General features: G+C 43.0%; 1 protein-coding gene across 1 annotated transcript in view; it reads left to right on the forward strand.

The window, feature by feature from the left end:
• The first annotated feature begins 1,963 nt into the window (after window positions 1–1,963).
• LOC124545810 (odorant receptor 2a-like) overlaps window positions 1,964–23,919 on the forward strand; it is a 59,182-nt gene continuing 37,226 nt past the window's right edge. Inside the window, exons 1-2 of the mRNA XM_047124756.1 lie at window positions 1,964–2,775; window positions 16,134–16,233. Coding sequence (XP_046980712.1) covers window positions 1,964–2,775; window positions 16,134–16,233 — 912 coding nt within the window. The remainder of the gene's footprint in view (window positions 2,776–16,133; window positions 16,234–23,919) is intronic.

Consider the following 23,919-nt stretch of genomic DNA (forward strand, 5'->3'; position numbering starts at 1 on the left):
GTTTTCAGTGAAATGAAGTGGTACATCACATGAGACACGATACCATAGTAACGGATACCTTTTCTCTATTAAAAATGTGAGCTCTTTGTAGCTGTAAAGTTGACCACCCTAAAAGAACATTGCATATCAATAAAAATGGCAGACGTGGCTGATGTGAGTTTTACTCCATAGGATAATGTATCGTGAAATAAAAACGTAGAAAGGGAAATAAATCCATTATGTAGGTAGCGGAATGTCAAAAAAGCTGGAGGAATAGTGGAAAAATTTATATTTCTACAGCTGGTTAAGATGTGCCTGGAAAAATGGTACATATAAGAACGTTGTGTATATCATTGTAATGTATATATTGTACACTAGAATTATATGCTTAGTCTGACTGTTTATTTGGGCAAAGCAGTAACTGTGCAATGATACTTTCGACAACTGTCTTGTTTTGATAGAATATTTTACAACAGCATAGCGTAAGTGTTTGCTTTGGAGCATATCTTTCTGCCTTGGGACCATACTTTGGCATTGATTGTGAGAAAAAGACGCGTAATGGATGGCATGAAGACCAATGAATGTACGTAATGTCTGAAGCTTGTTGAAGGTCACCTTTCATTACAAAGGAAAAGGACCAGAATGACACTGTTGCTGTCAATGTTCTTGAAGGGATTGCGATGTGAGATCCTAATTTGAAAATGAGTAGTTCCATGGCTGAATATCAATGTAGATGATCCAAATGCAGTGTATCTGCGTCTTAGTCATAATTTGGTATAGCCGTGGTTAAAACAAGAGAGAAAAATCAAGTTAATATCCTTATAATTCTTACGAGGTTTCCTTTATTATATAAAGAGCTTCTTCCTATTTCGACAGAAAAGATTAGAGGCATGTTGGAGAATTTTAAATACCTTGATTTACAGCACACGAAATTTTATGTGAACTTATCTACTGAGTGAAGAGTTTAATTTATTTTTCCTCTGTTTGTTTTCTTTGCTATTGTTTCTTGTTTCATATAGAACTAAATTCTTTTGGGATTGGAGATTACATAAATAAATGCGTTCTATTTCTTCAGTACCTCAGATAATATATTTGTTGATACTTTCCAATATTTTACCTTCTGTAACAGAAAATTGTTTTTCTGTATACAATCTTATTCCACAATGTATGTTTATAGGATATGTAACGTTCCTACACGGAGAACTACGCTAAATTTAAGGTAACTTTCTAGATATTATAAATTATGCTAAACGTAAGGTGCTGTTCTGTAATACATACTGTATATTTTGATCACGCACAATAAAACGTACAAGTAATGGCACCAAAGGAAAACAACAATTGTTTCCACTTACTGAAAAATTATGAAATTGTGAAACACAACCTTCTTTGAAGGAGGTATTCAATTCCGAACAGTGTCTATAGCCTAATAAAAAAGGTCAAATTTCAGTTTAAATGTTCTTGACGAAAACGCCAAATTTTCATAGCTAATTAACTTAAAACTTCTTTTTTTTTAATGTGTCATTAACATTACTTTCTACCAAATTATAAAACTAAAGTTACGTGTGTGAGTGAGACATTACTTTTATATATCTCAGTTGAGAAGTGTTTTTAATGCGGCAACTGGATGATCGAGACTTTCATTATTTGTTTTCATCGACGTATTGCGTTTGTTTATATTGCATGGCTCCGGTGGGACAAAAAGGAGACCCTGAATAAATCAGCTACAGAATCTTGTAGTGTTACTCAATATCTCAGCACTCACATCGACCTCTGTAATTTGCGCCGACAGTGGTATCGACGGGTCGTTTTCAACACAAGTAACTTGAAACAATAATAACCTTGGGGTAGGCCCCACATGGATTTCACCAACACTTTCTCCCACCCTCCTTGTAAGAGGAATAGGAGTGACGGCGGTGGACTGTTGCCACACAGACGGAGCTGATTCGCTACTGGAGTGGGTGGCGCCTTACGCGTTCGGAGCGAGATGCGCGTAGAAGACAGAGAGGAACGCCGCCTGTCCTGGAGGGAGAGCGGGCGTTCAGTCATCAAGCTCAACGTGCGCCACCTGTGGGTGTTCGGGGTGTGGCCACTGGCCACCTGCCCGCTGTACGACGCGTACACCGCATTCGGGTTCGCCCTGGGCGTGTGGAACACCGTGGAGGGAGTGGTGGCCGCCTGCTTCATCTGGGGGGACCTGGAGGAAATGACGCTGGTCTTCGCCAACACTTTCACCATCGCCAGCGGCCTGGTCAAGCTGGCCTTCTACACGCGCGATAAGGGCCTCTACAGCGCTCTGGCGCGGCGTCTGGAGGACCTGCTGTCGGTGCAGAGGGAGGTGTGCTCCGAGGACCCTGAGCTGGCCAGCATTCTACGCGGCTCCCGGAAGCAAGCGGGGCACCTCACCGTGGGCATGTTGCTGATGATGTTCTCGCAAGGATTCGTTTGGTTTCCCATTCCGGCCATAGCACATTCCGGCGAACGCCGTCTGCCGTTCGCGCAACACGACTGGGACAACAATACCCATTACTACGGGCTGTCGTACGCAGTACAGTGCGTGGCAGGCGTGTACCTGAGCCAGATCAGCTTCAGTATGGACTGCCTGTTCGCTGCGATAATGATACTTGTGGCTGCCCAGCTGAAGATCGTGTCGTGTCGTATTGGAAAACTGAAAGCAGACGAGATTTATGAGCAGGAGGGAGAGAGAGATGACCGTTTAGGGGAAACGGTACTCAGAGCGTGCCAGAAACCATACAGCAATTTATGCCAGTGCATCGAAACTCATCAGAAAATTCTTAGGTACGTTGCCTGTATTGTTCACGAGAAGGAGGTTATTTTTTAACAGGTTCCCTTTCTTTCAAGTTTCCCTTCCATAGTATCTACTCTCAAAAATTGTAGCTGACTTTACATTTATTTTTATTTTTTGTTAGTGAAGTGTTCTATCGGCTGTACCGCAAGTAGATTTCGTTATTTGTCACACAGTGACACGTCTCGGCGCCCTCCTCATGCTATTGATTTTTGCTCGTGTTTCTATTATAAGAAAGACAAACGTAGATACATTTTCGCGTCCACTCACTTAAAAGTAATCGAAATGCAACCGTAAGGGCTGTGATTAACTATATCCACTATGAGCAATGAGTTGTCTTTCGCTTTACTTTCTTCCTGACTATGAGGGAACCCAGTTTCTAATGAATTAAGCGTTCCATTACGTACAAGAAAGTCGAATAACTATTAACAGGACCAACTACTGTAGTAGAAATTTTTATCAATTGTATGTTCCTTTCACTCTTTACCGGTTCGCCCCCGGCAGCCGAGTGGTGCCGGCACGGTAGCTCAGCGTGTTCGGTCAGAGGGCTGTCTGCTTTCTGTAATAATAAAAAAAAAAAATAGTCAAAGAATGTACGATCAACTGGAACTGGTGTCTTGTGACGTCCGCCCAGACCTAACGCAACGAACTACATCGAATAAAAAAAAGAGTCAAAAATCAAATGGCTCTGAGCACTATGGGACCTAACATCTGAGGTCATCAGTCCCCTAGAACTTAGAACTACTTAAACCTAACTAAACTAAGAACATCACACATACCCATGCCCGAGGCAGGATTCGAACCTGCGACCGTGGCGGTCGCGCGGTTCCAGTGAGTGTGTCTGACTGTGCTAACTTTCATAACTATTACTTACGTAGTCTCTACGAATACGATCGGCGGAAGTTACATTCCTCTTAAGCTCTAATAATATCTCCTACTAAAGATCACTTCTTTGGCTAGATACTTTAAACTCTTGGAAACTCTTAACAATTTTGTGGGCGGAAGAAAGTCCAAACGTTGTGCATGAATGACACTCACAGGAGCTAATGGGTCGTAGCTGCCGTATTGAACGTTAACATTATCGTGAAAGTTTTTCAAAACACGGTTAGTTTCGAAATGCAGATTGGTTCCAAGAGTCGACTTCCCACTGATTCCTTCGATCCACAAACCGCCGGTAGTACGGCAGAACCAGAATTGCGAATATTGAAGAATTATACGTCGAAATTACCATTTAAGATACATGACCTTAATTCACACAGATCAGAAATACTTTTCCCTACTAATGACTATAACCTTAGTACTTACTCTCGCCCACAGTTCGGAAAAAGGGTTCACAATTACAGAACTGCTCTAATAGCTTCTCGTAACAATAGCAGACGCCTATCACAACCACTTTCCAAGCCAAAACTGCTCGAAAAAAACCTTTTATCTGGTTAAGATTCAAGGATTAAAGCCTTCGTTGCCAGGCATAGAACTTCTATAACATTGTTTTCCAGCGGCGGCGGCCGTTAAATACCATTTCTGGCACGCTGCTTATACGCACTCTTAAATTATTCACACTGTACACAATCTGTACAAGATATACTGTGATATGCTTTGGGATTTATTTCCGTTATTCTGGTTACTATAATCTATTCACAGTTTCTGAACTATTATGAACCGTAACAAACCACGAGTGTGCTGTAGATACTTACTTACAGGGATCACATCTTTTACGATTTGAAGAGTTTGCCTAAGTAGCTCACCAGTCTAACAGCGGCCTTCAGGAAGAATGGATATTTCGCCCTGAAGATCGGCAGTGTACTAGCAGTCAAAGAAAGAAAAAGAAGAATCGTGTAATGAAAATAGCACCCCAGCAACATTAAAAACTTTTCTCACGTTCTAGATATCTTCTAGGTAATACGGGTTCTCCACCGTATAAGTCTGCAGACGTTTTTGGTTCTACAAAGGATGAATTATTATTGCGGAAACCTGCAGTATACGAAAACAACTTTGTGGTAGGGATTATGCAGACCGGACTTCACCCACCGTGGAGTTAGTGCACATTCTATATCCACTTTGCATGAAACGGAATTCGATAAAGCAACAATTTTGACTACCATTGATTCGTTTTGGGCATTCCCTTGTTCAAGAGTCCATGGAGACGAGCATGGTAGAAAAACCTTATCCAATAGGACAGCGTCTACCAGTTTGGGAACGCATGGACAGCCATTATTTTCAAGGGTTGCTTTCAGCTAAAACGGCAGAGAACTCCGAAGATAAACGCAAGTGGCAACCCAGCACAGGCCTGAGTTTCGCATTTCCACCCAAGGGCGCCACCAGTTGACAGTGTGGTTGGTTTTGAAGTTACGATCATGACTCATGTGCGAAAAGAATAGAGCCCACTATTAAATATCCGACGTAGGTAGCCGATGTGAGTCTGCGATGGTTCATCTGAAGATTTCTGGCAATTTCCCGGATTATACATCGTGTGTGGTAGTAGATGACGATCGGATGCACTCTATAAGCATCTTGGAGAAGTACAACCAGTCAAAATGTTCATGCCTGAGTTAGAGCCCAAGCATTCATAAAGCGGCTCCTTTTTAAAATGCGTTGTACCTTATAAACAGCTGAGAATGGCTGTACGGCTCAAAGAATATTGTAATCTAAATAAAGTAAAAGTATATTTTTATCAAAAAATGTGGCAAAATGTTATCATTGCGACAGTTTTTGGTGGCTGTTGGCACTGTTGTCTCTAGTATATTTGTAATCGCTCTCCAGCGCTCCTTGTGAAACTGACACTCCTAGATGACAGGATATAATAAAGAAATAGTCATTAGCCGAAGGCAAGGTTCCCGGATCGTACATTACTTTGGCACAAGTTTTTAATCTGGCAAGACGTTCTTAATCATTTCATAGAGAAATAAGCATCGGCTATCAAATGTTACCTTCTAATCAAAGCAATTCAATAGCTCTCATACATGAAAGATAACGAAGTTCAGCGATAATCTCGGGGATGTTTCAGATGACCTTCAGATGTAAGTGTATACAAGAGGCATTTATTCAATCATCGTCCTTATTACGTCACAAATTGTTCACTTAAGCGATCCTAGAGGAGGCGGTTTGCAATTGCCTCACTAGGAGTTGTGGATAACGTGTAACAGTGTTGCACCCATGTCTGCGATAAGTGCTTCACCAATGGCGTGTTGTGTTTTGTGCTCTTATGGGTGATAATGGTAATAAAAGAAAGGTGATGGGACTTGGAGTTGGCACATAGAATACCTTTGTCGAAATACGCGCAGAGTGACACTTGAACTTCATGTCTGTAGCCAATGCTCTGCAGTAGAGCCAAGACGCTACGCAACTATTTGTTGAGATTTGGATATCAGCAAAAGTCACTGGCAATAAGGCCTCAGGATCAGGAAGTGTATGGCCCAACATATCGACCAAACAGAGCTGATCAATTTTTGTTCAACCACTCAGAATCCAAATGGTTGGAGCAAGGAAGAGCGCCACCACTTCAATTCGGAACTGTTACGCATAAAGTCATGAAGATGAGCAAATCACTGGTATTTTACTGCAACAGAATACGTAGCTTTATATTTTGAAACAAGTAAAGTAAGTATTTTAAACTGAAATAGGTCTAAAACAGATATCTTATTCATAGATCTTGAGACAATCTGTCCACAAACTCAAATATTATACATCTCATCATGTAAACGGTATTAAGGACATTTTATTTCTATTATATCTGTGCATTCCACCATTTACTCAAGAATGTCGTGAACAAACGGTAAAAAGGTTGACATAGACATGTATTTGTACAAAAATCTATTTTCTTCCGTAAAAGTTTCCTTATAGAACAATTTGAGATGTGTGTATCAAGCTGTAGAGATGTTGAAGAGTAGAACTATTAGTTTAAGAAGATGACTTGCCTTTTTTCCATGACTGTTCCCACATACGTATTCAATGCGTATATTGAACACTCTTCTTCCTCCTCCTCCTCCTCCTCCTCTCTCTGTCAACCTCTTCCTTCCTCTGTCTGTCCACATCATCCTTCTACCTCTACCTATCTCCTACTCCCCACTCTCTCTGACTCTTCATCTCCTCCTCCCCTCTCTTGATCAATTTCCTCCTTCTCCTCTCTTTGACTATATCTTCCTCCATCTGACCCTCTGGCCACCCCCCCCCCCCTCTTATTTCCGTCTGTGTCCTTCTTTCCCTCTACAAATTCGCCACTACCCTCTACAACTTCCTCCTGCCTAATGCATCTCCTAGGATCCCTCTGTCTGTCCAATTCTTCCTCCCCGTCGCTCGACCCCCTCCACTATCGTCTCAATCTGTCCCCAACCATGCTCATCAACAAGTGCAGCCCCGGTAATACAGTTCAATAGCAGTCTGATACTGCTCACAAAGCTCAGCTGTTACGTAGTGCAGGCTACAGATCAAGGCCATGAAATTCGTTTGCCTCTGACAATCAGGTCATCATCCAAAGTAGGCCAACATGCCGACACACAACAATACAACGCGCATTCTACATGTTGGGCCCTGCAGAACTGCTTCTTTCCCGATTTGTAGGCTGCCTACATTTAGGAGAGTGTGTGAACTCGAACCAATCACTGCTTCACTTCCTATCTTTCTTCCAGAAAGCTCTTTATTAATTTATTCTGTTCGTCTTCCTTTCATCTGTCCATTTTTTTTCTTGGTAGCTTCTATCGTTGAGAGTCAAGTTCCTTGTGTTTGATTTTACTTCTGAACGGTTTTCTACCAATTTATCCTTCTGATATTTCCATTTGTTGCAGGTATTCTTGTGTTTATTTTATCCAGTTGGTATTGCTTTGCTTGAATTAACAATGTTAAATATATACTTTGTGAGGCTTTTTTATCTGTCCTACAAAGGTGTCCATAGAATGGTATGTGTATTTTCCTAAATTTGTTTGTAACGTCTGTGTGTTCGAAGAGTTCCATTGTAGGTCGTCTGACACACGTTCAATATTGGAGAACAGCTACACTCGTTTTTCTAGGAAGCTTTTGGTTTTGTTTCTCAAGTCACGAATTACTGTCATCCCGCTGCATACTTGTGGTAAAATCACCGTGTCGTAGTGCCATAGTTCTGCATTACGAGATATTTCTCTTTGGCTCCAGTGATTCTATGCCTGTTTCTACGCCTTTTTGCAGTTTAAATTTTATTTCTGTGTTAGAGATATTTTGCAGTCCCATGGGTTGGATGGATCTCCTAAGTACTGAAGTGAGATAAATGTGAGGGTTTTCCATACTCTTTTTTTCAGTGGAGGTTTTCCAGTTGATTTTCATAGGAAATTTGGAGTCTGCCTTTTGAGGAGATATCATGTAGTTTATCTATCGCTAGTTTAGCACGGCGCGGGGTAGCCGTGCGGTCCACCCACTTACTATCGTATTTGCGTTTTTATCTTCGAATAAGTGGCAGTTCCGAGTATCTCTACGAATACCTCCCACTTTTCTGTTGTTTTATTACTATTATTGAAATCACTCCATACTTTCATCCTACATTCGACAGTTTGATCGCACACGATGTTCCAGCAACTACGTTTTCTCCCAAGTTGACCTACCGGTAATTTTATTGTTGGCTTCACTTTATCTCTGAGTTTAGACCAACTTGCGGTATCCGCCCAACGGATTGCTTCAATGGTTTTCTTCTTGAGTGCTAGATATTCGGGATCAGCCCAAACATTTTGGGTTACTCTTGTCCCAGAAATCTAACATCTGCGGATCTCTTTCGCAGTAGTCATTTGCTGGTGAGCGTACTTTAATCAGTGTATGTGCCTTGTTTCCTGATTTTATTGGCAGTGCTGAGAGTATTTCAGAAGGTAACGTGAAGGTAACGTAAAGTCAATGACTGAACTGCGAAACCTCTGCCAAATTGTTTCGCTCCTTTGTTGATATGCACTGCAGGTTTGCTTCATAGAGCCTGCAATGCTCATAATCAAATTGATTTTCGTCTGTATACCGGGTTTCGTGCAATGCTTCTGTCCAGGGTACTTGTGAGCTGTTTCATTCCTGATTTCAGGGAAGTGTTTACATTCAGTGTACCTATGAAAACATTTTTTTGTTCGAAGAGGTTTTGAACAGTTTCTCTACATGGAACGTGTAGTCCCCCAGGAATTCTACGACCAGATCGGAAATTCATTTCATTGACTGGTGCGTGGGATAGTGGAATTCTTTCTTGTTGTTCTGCCAAGGTTGCTGCAAGTTGAAGAATGTTTTTTTGTGATCTACGATGATTGTGCCACATATATTAGACATACACAGTGGTTATCGAAGTGATATCTTAATGAGTATGGACAGACCTAAAGTAGAATTCAGCAGATTATCGTAAATTTTTAAATTAATATCTTCTGAATACATAATGCTACCGTACTTTACCGAGCGAGGTGGCGCAGTGGTTAGCACACTGGACTCGCATTCGGGAGGACGACGGTTCAATCCCGTCTCCGGCCATCCTGATTTAGGTTTTCCGTGATTTCCCTAAATCGTTTCAGGCAAATGCCGGGATGGTTCCTCTGAAAGGGCACGGCCGATTTCCTTCCCAATCCTTCCCTAACCCGAGCTTGCGCTCCGTCTCTAATGACCTCGTTATCGACGGGACGTTAAACACTAACCACCACCACCACCACCACCACCGTACTTCCAGAGTATCAAACTGTAGATCTAAAAGAGGGAATTCAGCGCGTTTATTCACATTCCTCAACAGTCTAATAATTCGCATGTATTTAGCATTTTAACTGGAAAAACTAGTTATTCCTGTTTAATTAAAGAAGATCACTACACATAAAATTAAAAAGGCATGTGGTAAATATTAGAATTTCGCGCACTACTGAGTAAGTATATCTCTGATTTCTTCTTTAGGCTATAGGTGAATTTTAGTAATCAAGAGTAGGAAAATGTTCATTAGTCAGGGATGTTGTGTAAATTCTGATTCCATCAACGACACAGGAAGAAAATTGCCAGCAACAGTTATAGATATATTCCAAAAGTCATTTTCAGTGAATCTGTGATGGGGGCAGAAACGCTTCAAACTTCGACAATTAATGACACACTAGTATTTGAAGATTAAACAGAACTACAGCACGCACCTTTTTGTGCTTTTCGTTTCAGTATAACTATATAGGTTCAGATCTTATGGTTAATTGCTACAGCTCTGAAAATTCCACTACAGGACAGAAATAGTAAACACAAAACGTGATAGGAACAGTGTCGTTCCGGTTATGTTTCAGTTAGGACCTATGTCACTCTCAGTGGACATCTGGCAGCATTACTTTCAATGCCTGTAAGTATTTCGGCGGAAAGGCGTTTCGTGGTAATTTGAAAATATACGAGTGTTGGTGTACCGCATAACTCATAAACATGTTGGGGGCATGTGAGCTAGTATTCAACACTATGAATGTTTTTCCGTACTGTGATACATGCGGTGCATGACCCAAACGGGGTTTTTCACGTTTAGCTCACAGTTACCTCTTTAGGGGGTTTACATTTGGCAGTGTTTATACGGTACTTCCCTATGGGATGGAGGTGCGAATGGGGGCAAATGGAGATATCCAGACATCACGGATCAGTGGTTTTTAAGTCATTTTAACTGAATAAACTACTTGTTCAATTCAGTTGTTAGAACTCAACTACATCATTACTATGTCTTTGTACCAGACAGAACTGATATTGGTTTCAAAACTATGTCGTAAAATTTTAAATGGAATACATATACATAAATGCGACAGCTGTATTGCACCTCGCATTAGACAAAGCCAGAAACATTAAAATATTTCTCTATAATCGTCTTGAGATATTCAGCAACTGTTTACATAATTAAGATAATTCTCGCGGCGTGGCGAGGAGTAACCGCGCGGTCTCAGGCGCCTTGTCACGGTCCGTGCGACTCCCCCCGTCGGAGGCTCGAGCCCTCCCTCGGGCATGGGTGTGTGAGTTGTCCATACTGTAAGTTAGTGAAAGTTAGAATAAGTAATGTGTAGTCTTTGGGACCGATGACCTCAGCAGTTTGGTCCCAAATAACCTTACCACAAATTTCCAATAATGTAATTCTCATTTATTGTTCTGGCTAAGTTGCACAATTTTTTTAATCATCTTGAGATATAAGCAGTTACGTCAGCAACCCATTGTTCCTGCTTAGAAGCGTAGCAGCACAGTACTCTGATATGAGTTTCTCAGTCAAGTAGGGTTGCCGATGCAACTGCTTCGATCTGAAGATGATACAGAGCGCTTGAAAAAATTAATCTAATTAAAAATGTGCAACTGAGGAGGAAAAACAAATGTGAATTGTCTTAATTAAGATATTTGTCTTTACTGTTTAATGGTAGTTGATCGAGCAAACAATTTCATCGCAGTAGTATAAGATTTTAGTTACACCTGCAATAAAGCTACAGTTATCTTTTTAAAAACTGCCCCGCAGATTTATTAATCACATACTTTCGTGTGGGCTGAAACCTCATAATACTCAAACACAACATAAAGAAAAGGGAGACAACACTAAACGAAAGCGAACCAGAGTGGCCGAGCGGTTCTAGGCGCTACAGTCTGGAACCGAGCGACCGTGACGGTCGGAGGTTCGAATCCTGTCTCGGGCATGGTTGTGTGTGATGTCCTTAGGTTAGTTAGGTTTAAGTAGTTCTAAGTTCTAGGGAACTGATGACCTCACAAGTGAAGTCCCATAGTGCTCAGAGCCATTTGAACCACTAAACGAAAACGACCTAAGACTGTTCCTGCAGAATGGTGTATTTTGACTTTAACGGTGGCAACACTCAAACTACAAACACTATTTGCTTCACAACGACCGACACATGCAAGAAAGTGCAGTGACGCAGTAGTCAGACCACTGGCTTCTGATTCGAGAAGTTAATGGTTCGAATCCCGTCTCGCCATCCAGATTTAACTTTTTCTTGATTTTCATAAATCGCTCGAGCCATGTTCCTGGATGGTTCCTTTGATAACGGCATGGCGTTTTCCTCACCATCCCTTCGTAATCGAAACTTGTGCTAGGTCACTAATTACCTTGTTGTCGATGAGACATCAAACTAATCTTTCTTCCTTCTCCCCGACGCCTACCAATTCCTACATTCCCAAAGTTAAGGACAAGGAGAGACACGGTAAGTTGGACTGGGATTCACTAGGATGAGGTGACACAGAAAAGTCACTATCAGTGCTGCGTGTTTCGTAGACATAGGCTAATCTTCTGCCAGATGTTAGAACAGAATTCTGGATATGGAAAATGTGGAAAACCACTGATACATGGGTTATGTAGCTTTGACGTGTTCTACGTATTCGTCGGTGCTTCTATGAGAATGATACAATATGCAAACAGAAGGGCATGTAGTATCATCGACAATGACATAAAATACTGTCTTATTGTGTATACTTTCCTAGTACTCCACGTTGTACCCCGCATTCCCCAAGTATTTATTTCTTTCAATTATGTTTTATTAGTCCATCTCGTTACTCCGCGTCTCTCTGTCATTGCCCTCCTCCCTGTCCACGTCCTCCATCCCTCTCTTTCTATGTCCTCCTGCCCCTCTCTCTGCCCATCTGCTACTTCAACACATGCTGCCTCCCCCCCCCCCCCCGCAGTTGCCCCGTTTCTGTCCACCTCCTCATCACCCATCTCCTCCTCACTCCATTTATTTCATCCCCCTCTCTGTCTGTCTCCTCCTCCAATACCACCATCCATCTCTTCCTCCCCCCTTTGTCCGTCTCCTCTGACGCTCTCTCTATCCAGTTCCTCTTACCTTTCTCTGTCCATTTCCATCTCCTCATCCCTCTGTACGTCTTTTCTTCCACCCTCTCTCAGTACATCTGGTGCTCCACCCTCTCCCGATCCTTCTCTTCCACCTCCCTCTCTCTGCCCATCTCCTCATCTTTTCTTCCTCCGGTCATCACCTTCCCCATCTCCCTGTCAGTCTCCTCCCTTTCTCTGTTCGTTTCCCCCCTCCTCCTCGGCCACTCTCCTCTTCCTTCATATCTCTATGTCCTCCTTTCCCCTCTCTCTGTCCATCTCCTCCACCCCTATATTCGTGTTATATCCTCCTTGAGTTCTCTGTCTGTACGTCTCTTCCTCCCCCCCCCCCCCTTCATCTTATCATATCACACGAAAAGAAAATGGCTGGTTCTAAAGCCGACAATATTTATTTCCAGGTAGTGAATAATATGTGTACCAAGTTTGTGTGAAGTCTATCCAGGGATTTGCCAACATCTTTGTTGATATGTGCAAATGTCACACATATTTAGTGAAATGTAGACTGTCAGTTGCGACAAAAGCTTTTCGGCAGACGAGAAATTTATTAACATCGAATATAGATTTAAATGTTACAAAGTTTTTATGAAGATTTTGCTCTGGAGTGTACCCTTGTATGGAAGTGAAGCATGGAAAGTGCAGATTAAACAAAATGATAATAGAGCCTTAAAAGAAAGCTATATGAGGTACTGACATTGAAGTGTTATTACTCAGTGGATGAATTCATGCAGGAAAAACTGGAAATTTGAGATGGGGACAATGTGTTATCCTTATAGTGTAGTTATTTATTATAGTGCTATTATTTATTAATGTTAAAATCATTGTAATTGATCTATAACTTTTTGACATGTCTCCTGTATGCAAACCAAATGGATTGCAAATGTACGTCATGAGATGAATAAAACACGATTCACAATTCGCTAACATGCCTAAGATAGAATGTTTCATGGCTACAGTTGTTTACTCCGATGAAGTAATCAATGACTCTCTACTTCATTTGTGGTTCAACTTTGGTGGTCGGTAATGTGAATTACTGGTCAGTTCTTCGGCTGACAGACTAGGATCAGCTGCAACTTTTGGTTTGCCTACATCGAGACCTTGCAGGTTTTTCCATAAGACAGCTGGTATTTCTGTTATTGGTTAATGTATGGGCATGCATGTTTCGCAATTTCATTGCCTGTTCCGCTTCTGTTTGAATAAAATTATGACCGCCTGTGTGATCGCGTGTTGTTTCACTTCTCAGAGGGAGTACAACAGAGATTATACCTGACATGGATTCTAAAAGTCCTCAACAGAACTGCGTAAGTATGGGGCGTCATATGTCTACGCACAGGTCAAGCAATTTGCGCAAACAACGGGACGGTGGTTTAAGGGCATGAGGGCCTGGTATGTGTCACACTTGGTACAGGTTAGGCAAATTTGTTGGCCGAGACATCAATAAGAGTTAACCATAACGTCCCTCAAACCAGTGTAGAACGATTCTGACCTTACAACACGGACAGTTATCCAGCTGGAAGATGTCATAGCCGTACGGGGAGACCTCAAGCATGAAGCGATGTAGGTGGTCCGCAATAACATTCACGGAGTTCACTGATGTCAGGATGCCTTTAATTTCCATCATAGATCCCATGGAAGCCCAACTCAATGTACCCTATAGCATCATTCTGCCCTTGCTGGCCTGCATCTTTGGCGCGGTGGGTGTTCCATGCAGCCATTCGCCTGGATGACGGCGTGTAAGGATCGAACCATCGACCTGGTGTAGCTCGAAATGCGATACATTTGACAGGCGACACGTTTCTATTGATCCGCAGTGAAAACTCAGTGTTGCTATACCCACTGCAATGTCAACTGACGATGTCGTTGGGTCAACACAGGAACAGGTAGGGGTCCTGTGACGTGGAGCTCCGTTCTTAACAGTGGCCTTTGAAGGGTGTCCTCGGACACAATTGTGTCTGTACCAGCGTTGTAGTCTGTCATCAGACCTGCCACAGATCGCTACCTATCCTCGATTACACAGTGGGGGATCCTCTGACCTCTACATTTTATGATGAGACGTGGTCGCCCAGTACCATGCGGCTTACTCGTTATTTCACAAGCCATCAGTCACTTTGCATAGGTGCTCACGATAGTAATACGCCAACAGGCGACAAGCTTCGCCGTTTCAAAGGTTCTTGTTTCCATCCACAGTGCCACAACAATGTACCTTTTGTCAAAACCGTATAGATCATTGGATTACCTCAATTGCGGCCCGCATCTTCTCTATAATGACTTCCCACTGGTGTCTTTTCCGCTTACATTCTTTCCTTACTGCATCACGAGCACGAAACACTACCAGGAGCCATTCACTCTCGCGGTGGACAGTGGACATATTGTTTTACCTCATCAGTGTACAGTGGTATGGGCGGATGCATGAAACCTAACTAGGGGGGGGGGGGGGCTGTTCTGGGGGAAGAGACCAAACTGCGAGGTCATCGGTCTCATCGGTTTTTTAGGGAAGAACGGGGAAGGAAGTCGGTCGTGCCCTTTCAAAGGAACCATCCCGGCATTTGCCTGAAGCGATTTAGGGAAATCACGGAAAACCTAAATCAGAATGGTCCTCCTCCAGAATGCGAGTCCAGTGTGCTAACCTCTGCGCCACCTCGCTCGGTAAACCCGTCTAGGGATTGGAGACCATAACAACAACGTATTTAACGAATGTCACAGATATTTGTACACTCATTTTACCTGTATCACTAGCGAATTTCTTCCTGTAGTTTCGTTTTCAGGCATCCAAGTGTATATGATATCATATCTCCAGAACTGTGTCTCGTAAACTGATATAAATTTGCACGTACATTTAATGGTACGTATGAATACTGCCTGAAAAACATGTCGCGAAAACAGTAAGTAAGAACTAATGAAAACGACATCATGTCTGATGCGGGATATTTACTGCGTAGACAGCAAAAGTGTAGAAATGGATAAACTTCTACCATTTCATTATTTTGTGGAGTTTATCAGCGAAAAGAAGTTTCGTAAGGTTCTGATGATGATGATTTATGGCGGAGGGAGCTAAATAGCAACGTCATGAGCGTCAAAGGTTTGCAATTACGTATAAAGTTACTTGCAAGTAACTATGTACCCTCATTCTTAAATTGGATATTCATCCAATTTACTGGGTACTCGCCCGTTGTAAGCTTCACTTTTTTCCCACCTGCATCCCCACCCCTATGATAGGCAGGCGTTTCTTACCTCGACAGCAGTTCTTTTCAGATAGTAAGTAATATCTGTACCAAGAGTGGTTGCAAACGGTACCATGGTTTAGGAGGCGATATGAAACAAAAATACATTCTTATGTACGTACATTTTTATAGTGTGTTTGGATTAAGTTGTAAGTCCTCTATTACCTTAAGTTAATTGTAACTTAACAATATGCTGTAATAACATACGGACACAAAATGTAAGTTTCTTGAATTCACTTGCTAAATATTCGGGTTTCATAACTGAGAGGCTCAATTTTGTATTTGCCCCATTCTTGATGTGTGGTATTCCTACGTACATTTTATATATTTTGTGTCAGCAGGATATATAAAAATTTCGTCATTGTTCTTATTCCAGGTTCGTTGTACTACTGCAGAACACAATGAGCCCCATCGCAATGACGCAGTTCTTCTTCAGCGTCATCGTCGCTTGCATGGCGCTGTTTCAGGCCACATATGTAAGATTTTTGCACCAAACGGGACAATCTCAAATGATTTTTTTCAGCTTAGAACACGAACAATTTTAGAGATCAACAATGGGGCTTCTTAGTAAGAGGCGGGTGGAGATGAACAAAGCATTAAAACTGACAATGGAGAAAAGGAGCTTTCTACATGGTGTTTAATCATTAGTACCACTGCTTTCGCAGCGTGCAGCCAGCCGGCGAGGTCGGCTTCTGTACCCGCGGTCAGGGTGATGGAACGTCCGCAGTAAATATACCACTGTTTGTTGCGTATGTTATTTCCAACATATATAACACAAACACTTGAAAAGAAAAGTTAAGAATGTTTGTTAAGGGGTGACGGTAAGCAAACACGCTCAAAAATCCATTTTTAAATATTTGCTTATTTGGAAAGCTGTCTATTCCCCGCATAAAAAAGCTTTGTTTCATATAAATATCACATTTTTCTCGCGAGTTGTGATTTTTTTTCCTGATGCTCTCTGCGATTTGACATTCAAATATCACGCCTTCTTTTTTGCTCCATGCAGTGAAATTCCTTGTATCTCATTTGCTGCTTGTGTTGTTTCATCGTGACAAGGTTTCCTACCTCATATCTACTATCGATACCCTTCCTTCCGATCGTGTTAGCAATTGTTAAGTTTCCGACATTTTTATCGGGAGAGCGAGCAGGCCACGCCATGCGTGCAACATCTTCCATTTCCAAGGAAGCATAAACCGATCTTGTTATATGATGTCTGGGCCAGCAAAACCTCGCAAAGGCTGCACATGCCTGACATCATTTCCCATTCCATGAAGAGATGTTCATGTGGTGAACATAATCCGTGCTCACAACACTAAGTGATCCACAGCGATATCGGTCTCTTTCCATAACGTCTGGGTCCCGAAATTGTGTTCCACGTTCCCTCCAGATGGGAATGCGTTGAGACTCACTCTACGGACCAAATCGAGACTCATCTGTATAAAGAACAATGGCCCAATGTTCGCTCGGCCAGATGGCATGTTGTTCCCTTCTGTGAAGACACATCTGAGTTACGTATACAGCAGGTTTCCTAAAATAAAGGCCACGCTCTGCCGAAGCCTTCTAGGCAATGTTTGTTTTGATAAAACACGTCCAGTGGAAGCTGCGAGGACAGATGCCAGTTGTCGTGCAATACTAAGGCCATACCATCGTGCCCTTACATCCAAATAACGGTCCTCTCTTTCTGGTATCACACAAGCTCGGTCCTGCCCTGGTCTTTGGGGTATTGTTTTGGTCTCTCCAAATTGTGGCCATATCCGAGAAGCAACACAACGATTCACATTGAGCCATCATACCTCATCATTTTGTGACTGTCCTGTGTCCATTCTTCTTATGGCCCTCCACCACAGGGAGAGTGGCAGCATTTTTTTTGTGCCATACTGTACCGTCGGTGACTATACACAGCAACTGTCGATGTGGGACTACCTGGCAAACACTACCCTGTTTGGTAGGTGCCCTAACCTGATCGTTGACGAGGTTGTCCGTTGACCGGAATACTACTTTCCGTGCGGAAGACGATTATATGTACATCTGTTGACACATAGTATGATAATACAGTGAATTAGACGCAAGATACGGAAACAGCTATTCGTTGCTTTAATTTTGGATACCAGTGAGTACGAAAGATAACGTAAATTAGTTACAAACTACGGTGTGCACTCACTTTATTCAACATGTAAACATCACTACAGATATTCAGATTTAGGTTATGGTATGTCCGATATGCCTGGCATCATTGGCGATGCTGTGGCGCAGACGAACCGCGAAATTCTGGTTGACCCGCTGACGTGTGGGTATATCAATGTTGTCGATCACCTGCTGAACGGTTGTTTTCAGGTCAGCAATGGATTTGGGGTTACTGCTGTACACCTTGTCTTTAATATAGCCCCACAAAAGGGTGTAGCATGTGTTCATATCCGGAGAATGTGGCGGCCAATCGAGGCCCAAGCCAGTGGCCTATGGGTACCCCAGAGCTAGAATACAGTCACTAAAGTGCACCTCCAGGACATCAACACTCTCCTGTTTCAATTGCGACGAGCTCCATCTAGCACTAACCTACATTTACTGGAAATGGGGGTGACTTTGGACAATGGGGATGAAATCATCTTCAAAAACCTTCATGCACTGTTCGTTAGTCACTTCCCATCAAGGATTATCTCACCAATTATTCCGTGACTACACATTGCACACAACGAAGTCACCTGTTGAGAGTGAAATGCTGATTCTCAGCCCCCAAACGCGCCAAATTTGCTTTTTCACAAACCCATACAAAGTAAAATGGGCGTTTTCGCTCAAACAAACCATATTCACATCAAAGTCGTGTTTGTCAATTTTGGAGACAATTGTGTTGGCGAAACGCCACTACTGTTCCATGCCCCTGGGGCTTAGTGACTGACAGGTTTGAATTTTGTATGGAAAGAGATGCAAATCTTCAACAACAATTTGTAGCAGTGTCTTCTGGTTGTTTCTCATCTGTTGTGCATCTAATATGATCGATTTCCTGGGGATTGTCGGAAACACAGCGCTTGTTTTCTCGAAGTTTTCAGGCGTGATCGCCCTTTTTGGACACCGAGACTGCCACCATTTTCGTCAAAAAACGCTAACCGTTCTCTCAAACTTACGAATAAAATTTTTGATTGTTAGCGCACTTGGACCGGTTCTCTTCAGCTTCAACACGATCGCAAACTTCCTCTCAGCCACAGTTGCTCTGTTATTTTTCACACAGTAGGCCTCCACAAGCGCTATACGCTTGTGACATTTTCACGTGGAAGTGGTCGACAACAAGGCACGGGAGCAAGCACATGCTAATTCCCATCATGCCCCACATCCAACCGTGCAGTTTTAACGTTCTAACGCAAACTATTCAAAAGTTACGAGGAATTTATTTCATATAGTTCAATAATAGTCACTTTTCCTTGTTCATCTAGGTGCAACCATTTCGTCCGAAAAGGTGAAGTGAGGGTCAATTTGTCTGCCGCATAACCTTTTAAAATTCCATTGACATAACTGCGAATTCTCTGCTGGGTCACCTGGTTTAACTATTGTACTGCAGTTATTTTATAGGGTCGCAGCTCCATAGCTGTTTGAACAGAGCCATAGGAAATACCCATCTGTTGAGAAAGGCGTAGAACTAAATTCCAAGGAGATTTTCCAGAGCATTTCCTATGCTATCCAAAATTTCTTTTGTGATTACTGTATTTGGTGGTGTATGTTTCCAGCAAGAACACTTTCCGCACCAAATTTTTTGACCAGTCGATGAATTGTACACCAATTAGGAAATCGAACACCAGGAAATTCCTCTTGAAATGATTTCCTTACTGCTCACCCTGATTGTGTAGACGGCCAAGAATCATAGGTGAATACTGTTTGGCAAATATAATATATTGTATTTGCCCACTTTGCTTGGAACATTTCCACTCAACACGCTGTGTACCGTTACCTAACAAACACACGCTATCTGAGCAAGACTTCCGCAGAAACAAAGGCCTCGTAGCGGCCAGCTGGCTGCCGGCAGGAGAAGAAAAAAATCGCCACAGGGCGGTTGCGCTAAGCACTGATCGCCGTGTATTTGTTTGGAGTTCCATTTCGCGTAGTTTGTTCATTCTAGGATTATTTCATTTCACTAAACCCTGTTCTTATACATAAAACTGTGCTACAGAGCAATATATTAAAGAAATGCAAAATCGAAAATATTTTTCAAAATCTAATGTGATGTAAATCTTTGACAATAAATTCAATTTTAAAGAAGTTAAGTTTCTGTATTCACTGTAAACTTACAAGTAATGTTTTTACACATTTGTTTTTCATGTCATTGTATTTATTTTTAGTGACAGATTTAGAAAACGAAAAATGTAGCATCAGTTAGTGAGCAATGAACATTTCTTTCAGCTGTAAGTGATCTTTGATATGCTTCGTTTTTGCTCGTAGATTGTTTTGGTAATAAAATCTTATGAAAGATGTTAGCTGTCCATACGAAGCTGATGCTGCTAGTACATGATGACCCGTTGTAAGGTGCTTACTCAAGTTTTGCTTCGTCGTGCCTCGTCTGAAATTCCATTTACCTAAAACACTGCGAACAATTTCGAACGTAGATTTCTAAAGCCGTATTAACAGCTTCACAACTATGTGTTTCTTTATTTTGATACGTGCAGTGTTCATTTTCGCATTGTGTTTTATTACTCATTTCTAATCGAATCTGTGATTCTCTAGTGATTAGCGCTCTCTCGTCACTCATGTCATACGGTGGGATCAGAAACCATTATGTTAGTCCCCGATCTTACCAGTAGAATCGCGTAGTTTGCAAGTTAAGGTAATTGGTTCATGAGATCTATTCTGCAGCTAAGATCCCACAAAATACAAGCACCGGCGGAATAGAGTGACTCTTTCCTCTTTAACTGAATAGTTCCATGTATCTGCATCTACATCGTACTCGGCAAGCCACCTAATGGTCCGTGGCGGAGGGTAATTTTGGTACCACCATCTGATCCCTCCTACCCTGTTCCACTCGTGAATTGTGTGTGGGAAAAAGGTAAGCCTGTGAATTGGCTCTAATTTCTCGAATTTTCTCCTCGTGGTCAATACCAGAAATGTATGTGGGGGGGGGGGGGGGGGAAGTAACATGTTCTCTGACTCCTGAAAAGTGCTATCCCGAAATTTCAGTAGTAAATCTCTCCGTGCTGCAGAACGTCTGTCTTGTAACATCGGCCAGTGGAGTTTGTTTAGCTTTTCCGTAACGCTCTCTCGCCAGCTAAACGATCCCGTGACGAAACGCGCGGATCTTCGTTGGATCTTCTCTATCTTCTCTATCAGTCCTACCTAATAGGGATCCCAGACAGATGAACAATACTCAAGAATCGGGTGAACAAGCACCTTATAAGGCACTTCGTTCGTGGATGAGTTACATTTCCTTATTTCCTTAAGATTTTTCCGATGAATCTGAGTCTTGTGTCTGCTTTTCCCACTATCGGCTTTATATGGTCATTCCACTTAAGGTCGCTCTGGATAGTTACGCCTAAATGTTTTATGGTAGACGCTGTCTCTAGCTGGTTGTCATCAATAGTATAGCTGTACAGCATTGGATTTCTTTTCCTATGCATGCGCAATATGTTACATTTATTTAAGTTTAGGGGCAACTGCCAGGGTATGCACTATTGATCAACTGTCTGCAGGTCGTTTCGCAAATTCTTATTATCATCTGGCGTTGCTATTTTGTTATAAACAACTGTATCACCTGCGAATAGCCTTAAAGAGAATCCGACGCTTTCTACTAGACCATTTATACATATTGTGAACAGCAACGGTCCTATCACACTTCCCTGTGGTATTCCCATTATTACATTTACTTCTGTCGATTTAGTTACGTTAAGTGCGACGTGTTGAGTTCTATCTGCAAGAAAGTCTTGAATCCAATCGCAGGTCTGCTCTGATACTCCGTAAGTTCGTATTTTTTTCACTAAACGGCAATGCGGCGGTGTCAAATGCCTTACTGAAGTCAAGGAACACGGGATCAACCTGAGCGCCGTTGTCCACTGCGCTGTGGATCTCATGGAGGAACAGAGCGAGCTGAGTATCGCTGGGCCTCTGTTTGCGGAATCCATGTCGATTTTTATAGAGGAGCTGTTCTTTTTCCAAGAATTCTTGAGCATAAAACATGTTCCATAATTCTGCAACAGATTGACGTCAACGATATGGGTGTTAATTGTATGGGTCTGTCTTACACCCTTTTTCTTAAAAACGGGAATGACCTGCGCTTTTTTTTCCAGTCGTTAGGTACCTTTCGTTGCTCAAGCATTCTACGGTAAAGTACTGCTAGAAAGGGAGTAAGTTCTTTCGCATAATCCTTATCGAATCTTATAGCTGCTTTTCAATTCCGTGATTGGTTATCTCAGTATCTGCCAATTCGACGTTCGCACGACGATTGAAAGAAGCGACAGTGTTACGATCTTCCGCGATGAAACGACTTCGGGAGACCGAATTAAGTATTTCGGCCTTCTGTCTGTTATCTTCCGTTTCGGTGCCAGTGTGCTCGCTGAGAGAATAAATAGGTGATTTTGACCCAGTTATTGATTTTACATACGGCCAAATCTCTTAGGGATTCACTCAGATCGGTTGACAGCGTCTTACTTTCGAAATCACTGAATATTTCACCCATTGCCCTCCTTACGCTCATTTTCGCTTCGTTCAGCTTTTGTTTGTCAGCTAGGTTTTTACTTGCCAGAATCTGAGATGATAGTGCTCTTTGTTTACCTATAGTCTTTCTAACAAGACTATTAAACCATGGTGGATGTTCCCATCTCTTAAAACCTTACTCGGAACATAATTGTGTAGGGCATATAAAACGATGCTTTTGAATTTTTTCCGGTTGTTCTCCACACCATCACCAAATACACTCCTGGAAATTGAAATAAGAACACCGTGAATTCATTGTCCCAGGAAGGGGAAACTTTATTGACACATTCCTGGGGTCAGATACATCACATGATCACACTGACGAACCACAGGCACATAGACACAGGCAACAGAGCATGCACAATGTCGGCACTAGTACAGTGTATATCCACCTTTCGAAGCAATGCAGGCTGCTATTCTCCCATGGAGACGATCGTAGAGATGCTGGATGTAGTCCTGTGGAACGGCTTGCCATGCCATTTCCACCTGGCGCCTCAGTTGGACCAGCGTTCGTGCTGGACGTGCAGACCGCGTGAGACGACGCTTCATCCAGTCCCAAACATGCTCAATGGGGGACAGATCCGGAGATCTTGCTGGCCAGGGTAGTTGACTTACACCTTCTAGAGCACGTTGGGTGGCACGGGATACATGCGGACGTGCATTGTCCTGTTGGAACAGCAAGTTCCCTTGCCGGTCTAGGAATGGTAGAACGATGGGTTCGATGACGGTTTGGATGTACCGTGCACTATTCAGTGTCCCCTCGACGATCACCAGAGGTGTAGGCCAGTGTAGGAGATCGCTCCCCACACCATGATGCCGGGTGTTGGCCCTGTGTGCCTCGGTCGTATGCAGTCCTGATTGTGGCGCTCACCTGCACGGCGCCAAACACGCATACGACCATCATTGGCACCAAGGCAGAAGCGGCTCTCATCGCTGAAGACGACACGTCTCCATTCGTCCCTCCATTCACGCCTGTCGCGACACCACTGGAGGCGGGCTGCACGATGTTGGGGCGTGAGCGGAAGACGGCCTAACGGTGTGCGGGACCGTAGCCCAGCTTCATGGAGACGGTTGCGAATGGTCCTCGCCGATACCCCAGGAGCAACAGTGTCCCTAATTTGCTGGGAAGTGGCGGTGCGGTCCCCTACGGCACTGCGTAGGATCCTACGGTCTTGGCGTGCATCCGTGCGTCGCTGCGGTCCGGTCCCAGGTCGACGGGCACGTGCACCTTCCGCCGACCACTGGCGACAACATCGATGTTCTGTGGAGACCTCACGCCCCACGTGTTGAGCAATTCGGCGGTACGTCCACCCGGCCTCCCGCATGCCCACTATACGCCCTTGCTCAAAGTCCGTCAACTGCACATACGGTTCACGTCCACGCTGTCGCGGCATGCTACCAGTGTTAAAGACTGCGATGGAGCTCCGTATGCCACGGCAAACTGGCTGACACTGACGGCGGCGGTGCACAAATGCTGCGCAGCTAGCGCCATTCGA

This window comes from Schistocerca americana, chromosome 8 (genome assembly GCF_021461395.2).
Source record: "Schistocerca americana isolate TAMUIC-IGC-003095 chromosome 8, iqSchAmer2.1, whole genome shotgun sequence".
Classification (NCBI taxonomy): Eukaryota; Metazoa; Arthropoda; class Insecta; order Orthoptera; family Acrididae; genus Schistocerca; species Schistocerca americana.